The sequence below is a fragment of the Pteropus vampyrus genome, unplaced genomic scaffold (genome assembly GCF_000151845.1).
Source record: "Pteropus vampyrus isolate Shadow unplaced genomic scaffold, Pvam_2.0 Scaffold750, whole genome shotgun sequence".
In the NCBI taxonomy this organism is placed as follows: Eukaryota; Metazoa; Chordata; class Mammalia; order Chiroptera; family Pteropodidae; genus Pteropus; species Pteropus vampyrus.
The window spans coordinates 1-5,216 of NW_011889531.1; the positions used below are offsets into that span (position 1 = coordinate 1).

Genomic DNA, 5,216 nt, shown 5'->3' on the forward strand with positions numbered 1-5,216 from the left:
GGGCTTAGCTGAGGGAGGCCGTTCCCATAATGCCTTACTTCAACTTGGCTGAAGTCAGCACTGTGCATATTTCATCGTCAGAGGACAAGGTGAGCCTGCTGCCCTAGATTCTCCACCCCAGTGGAAATTTGGTGACTCCTAGAATGAAGAACATTAGGTCATGGTCCTGCACAAGGCTTGCGACGTGAGTGCCTAAATCCTATCAAAGAACGACTGCTCTCCACGGAATGCCAGACTGTGGTTTCCCGAGTCATTTCTTCTCTCCCATTTCCCTCCCACCAAGTGAGCAAATCCCTTTGAAGAGCTGCGGCCATGAGCCAGAAAAGGCTACAAGGAAATCTCATTTCGTCCTTGGAAGAACTCACTCAAGAAACAATGCTTTGGTATGTAATTGAAAGGAGCTGGCTGCTTAACCAGACTCAAGGAAGCCCCCTCCGTGAAGCCACCGATGGCCTTCCCTTCATTTTTTAGCCTTTAGAGCACGTCCCCACAGGATCAACTGACTTCTTGAATGAATGCTCCCTCAACCTCATTAGAAGCACACGCCTGAACCTAGACCTGGGGGCTCCATTAAGGACACAGTCCTCGACTGGAAGGCATCTTGGGAGGTTCCTTCCCAAACACCTTCGCATTCCCCTCTTAGAAACAAAGGATTGACCCCCACAGAGGGCAAATGACCCCACTTAGAGGCAGAGCTGGGACAAGGACTGAGGACTCGTGTAGGCAGGGCCTTTCCATGGTACCTCCCTGTAGAGAGTGAGTATTGAGAACAAAGTTGTGCACAAGGGCTAGAGAACATGGATCACCAAAGCCTGTCGTATCCCCTCTGCCATGGTGAAGGTGACCTGAATTTGGGTTTTGGACCATCCCGCACCTAGATCCTCAGCTATGTTCAAATACACATTGATGATGATCTTCACATTGGCCTCCTTCAGTCATGCTCGCTAAACAAGTAGGGATTTTCCTTGGGAGTGCATCCGTGTAAAGTCAGCCCCTTGAAAAGTGTTCAGCCCCAACAAAACGACTCAATGTACCTACCACTGAGGCAACGGCAGGAGCGGGACTCATGTGTGGGGGGTGGAGGTGGGCTTTGGGAAAGAAGAGCAGCGCTGGCATGAGAGTGGATCAGTGAAACGCTGTTTCAACAGGAACTGAATATATGCCAACCCCCCAATTAGTCTTTAAAAGGGGGAAATCCCAAAGGACATCCAAGTTAGAAGTGGGAGGCCAGAAATCTCGGTGAGCAAACGTCAAAGCAACTCAACGAAGAAAGGAAATGGGGTGCAGAGGAGGCCTGAAGGGGGCTGAACCCGAGGGTCTGGGGAGGTGACTTGAGAAGGGCATGTGCAGGTGTCCCAAAGTGAGCCCATCTTGGGTAATGAGAAGTTATCTTATGGGCAAGAAAAGGAACCAAAGCCGATCCTGCTGTGACCTGGAGGGGAATGAGATTGTGGGGCAAACCGAGCTCCAGTGGGGAGTCTCCAGCATGGTGGAGGGTGTGGCCATGCACGTGGATGCTGCAGCCATGGGTAACACTGTGTCTGAGGTGCTTTGTGTGACACTGAGAATAAAGAACCAGAGGAGTGCTCCCACCTGCTGGAGCACAGGCCCACCCTGGTCAAGCAAGGGCAAGAAAACAGGACTCTTTGTTTGGGCCCATCTGAGCAAGACCAACCAAGCAGCAGGAGCAGCTGGAAGAGACCAACGCAGAAACGGGGGGGGAGAGGAAGGGGGGTTACCACGTGAGACCGGGCCAACCACCATGTTTTGAGAGGTACAGTTCCCCAGGGGCCCATCTGTCCCAGGCAGTCTTGGTGGTAGCCAAGCTAGGACTAACCAGGGCCTGGCCCTCGAGCAATCAGAGAGGCCAGCAACAGGCCTCCCCCGTTTCTAAGGGTGGGCGTGCTCATGGCATCATGGCTTCTCAACCCATCCAGTGCCTGGCAAGATGGAAGGATGTGCCTGGCAGCAGACAGGAGCCTTTTCTGGGAACCCAAACCCTGCTTTTCAGTACTTTCTTAAAAGAGAACAGCCGGGGGCCTTATACCCATGCCCTCCCCCACAGTTGACCAGGGCCCCCTCTCCAGAGCACCTGTGAGCCACCTTTGTGACATCACGTGACAAATAAAGAGAAACGTGACTCAAGCAGCTGGTTGCCCCACAACCGAGACTCTAGAATTCTGTGGACAGTATTTATTGGGTATCCCTGCTGTGACAGAAGGCATTTGTGACCTGAGCACTCAGTGATAGGGTCTCGGGTAGCAATGCTCCTGGTCTAGACTAGCTCCACCCATGGCTAGTCAGAACACTGACATGGTAGACGAGGTAGACGAAGCCAAGCTGGCCCCATTGGGAGATGGAGAGCCAGCAACAGGGGATCCATTGGAGTCATCCCCTGATGCAAATGTGAATTCAGGGGAGGTCTTGGAGACCCACCAAGACTCAGCCGCGAGCCCAGACCCAGCCACGAGCCCAGACCCAGCCACGAGCCCAGACCCAGCCACGAGCCCAGATCTAGCCGCGAGCCCAGATCCAGCCGCGAGCCCAGATCCAGCCGCGAGTCAAGATCCAGCCGCGAGCCCAGATCCAGCCGCGAGCCCTGTTCCAGCCGCGAGCCCTGTTCCAGCCGCGAGCCCTGTTCCAACTGCGAGCCCATATCAAGTTGCGAGCCAAGATCCAGCCGCAAGCCCAATTCCAGCCACGAGCCCATATCCAGCGGCGAGTCCAGTTCCAGCTGCAAGCCCAGTTCCAGCCGGGTGCCAAGATCCAGCCGCAAGTCCAGTTCCACCCACGAACCCAGATCCAGCCATGAGCCCAGATCCAGCCGCGAGCCAAGATCCAGCCGCGAGCCAAGATCTAGCCGCGAGCCAAGATCCAGCCGCGAGCCAAGATCCAGGCCCCCACCGGAACCCACAACCACAAAACCCAAATGGAGGCCCTGCCAATGTGGAAGGGAATAGCCCCCTTCTCGGGCTCCCCTTCCCAAGAAAGCTGTGGATGATAGTGGAGGACGACGCCTTCACATCTGTGAGCTGGAACGATGCCGGAGACACCATAGTCATCAAGGAAGATCTTTTCCAGAGGGAGGTTCTTCGCCGGAGGGGTGCTGACCAAATCTTCGAAACGGACAGCTTGAAGAGTTTCATCCGCCTGTTGAACCTCCACGGATTCAGCAAAATACGCCCCAGAGGCCCCTCGGTTTACCGTTCAGGGAAAAATAGGATAATGGTAAAGTAGAAAGCCCCGCCTCCCGTTTTCCATATTCTCTGTTATTGAACAGCTTCCTAGTTAACCAAGAATGATAAACCAAAAGGGTTTCATTTCCAAGGATAACTCTTCTTCACATGAGACAGTATTTATCAAAGATGAGAAAGTATAGACTTTCGCAGGGACCTATAACTCCCTTAGAGGTAACCTGCATGGCGGCTAAAGACTCAGAGGCCAGTTAATGTCAAATAGATATATTTTCTCCCAGAATGACTAAAATGATTAATTTTGTTTCAGATCTATCGTAATTCCAACTTCCAGAGGGATAAACCTCAGCTCATCGATAACATCAAGAGAAAGGGCCACCTGATGATCACCGCTTGGCCAGGGACCAGCACAACTCCAAAGAAAAAGAAGCATGCGGCCCCTACAAGACGCTCCCTACGAATCCAACTCAAGCAACGCAGCAAAGAAGGCGATGCAAGGGCCCAGAAGACAGACCCAAATGTTCAGGGACCGAGTGGCACCCGGTCATTCATGTTGCCTAGCTTCTGGTCCTTTGGTGGTATGGCCAGACGTGCCAGGGAAGAACCTTACCCTAGTGAGGCAGCTGGCCCTAGTGGGGAGGGCACATCCAGGAATGTCAGATTTGCGCCCACGGCTACTGCCACAAGGGATGGCGCAGGGGAAGAGCCTACCAGGCTCCCCAATTACCCAGATTACCCAGATTACCCAGATTATGATTCGGTGATGTCTCTGTACAACACCTGTTATACCATCTTGCTGGCTGCTGTTTCAGCCATGGCCCCACCTGATGAACCTGAGGGGGAAGAGGAGGAGGAGGAAGAGGAGGGATCCTCAGATTACAAGTGTGCACTCTGTGACCAGTTCAAGGACAAAACAGGTCCCTAAGCTCACAGGCCGCTGGTAATAGATAAGTCACCACTTTTAACCATGAATGTATTTTCAGCTTTAATAAAAAACAAAGCTTGGTGGGAGTAAATAAACAATTCAATGAGAACTGTGAGTCTCTGTTCCTTGTTTCCATGCTGCACACACCTCATCAGATGACCCCGAGGAGGCTGGAAATCCCAGCCCAACACAGGGTTTGGTGCCTGTTATCCTCTGCAATCTGAAGTGGCAACAATTTCGCATGCACAGCCAAAGGTCTGGCTAGGGAGTTCTAAGGCGAGCCCAGGAACACCTGGTCTCCTGAGCCTTACCTGCTGGACAGGAGACAGAACAGTCTGGCTCCTGACCTTGGGGGAATCACCTTACATTATCCATGTATCTTGAAACAGGAGTGTCTTTCCTCATCGTCCCCTTGTGATGCCACGAAATTCCTGATCAGCAGCCTAGCCTCTCTAGCTCAAGTTCCAGGGGTCTTCCAGAGAGGTCCACCCAAAACTAGGGCCACCCCATCTGCCAAGGGGTGTATAACTACAGCAGTGTGGCTCAGAATCCACGCCATTCCGGTCAATGCCTGGGAGAAAGCCCATCACGCGCCGCACCCCCCCGCCAGCTAACAACCACTACTAACTTTGCTAAGCAGTGACCCAAATAAAAGGTTGCCCGCAAAACAAACAACACTACTCAACACTTTCCCATCAGAGCTGTATTTCAGAACCTTTCTTTGGTCACGATGTAGCTGTGTGACGTGTAACACACGGCTTCCGGAGCCAAGGGAGACTTTTACAACAGGGTAAGAGACACTTGCTGGGACAGACAGGTGCTGTTTCCAAGTCTGATGGCCCCTTCATGGTGAATGAGGCCATCCCTGTCGGGTTGCCCTCAGGCGATCGTTTGGCGCCCACTCCCAGCCCTCCCACAACACTCCCTGGGTGCTGCTGAAACGTTCTAAGAGTTTGACCAGAACATGGGGTGGGGAATCGTGCAAGGGAGCCCAGAGCCCTGACCGCTTCTCTTAAAACATATTTCTTTGTACAACCTGGGAACCGGCATGGCCAAAATGAGTGGCAACGCCAAGACATTTGGTGGCAGTTTTCTTT

The 5,216-nt window shown here is 52.9% G+C and overlaps 1 protein-coding gene across 1 annotated transcript; it reads left to right on the forward strand.

Annotated features, from left to right (window-relative positions):
- The first annotated feature begins 2,292 nt into the window (after positions 1-2,292).
- HSFX3 (heat shock transcription factor family, X-linked member 3) lies at positions 2,293-4,892 on the forward strand. Its single transcript, XM_023526245.1, has 2 exons — positions 2,293-3,228; positions 3,505-4,892. Exons 1-2 carry the CDS (start codon positions 2,293-2,295, stop codon positions 4,117-4,119), a joined length of 1,551 nt encoding a protein of 516 aa, XP_023382013.1. The 3' UTR covers positions 4,120-4,892.
- The last annotated feature ends 324 nt before the right edge of the window (positions 4,893-5,216 follow it).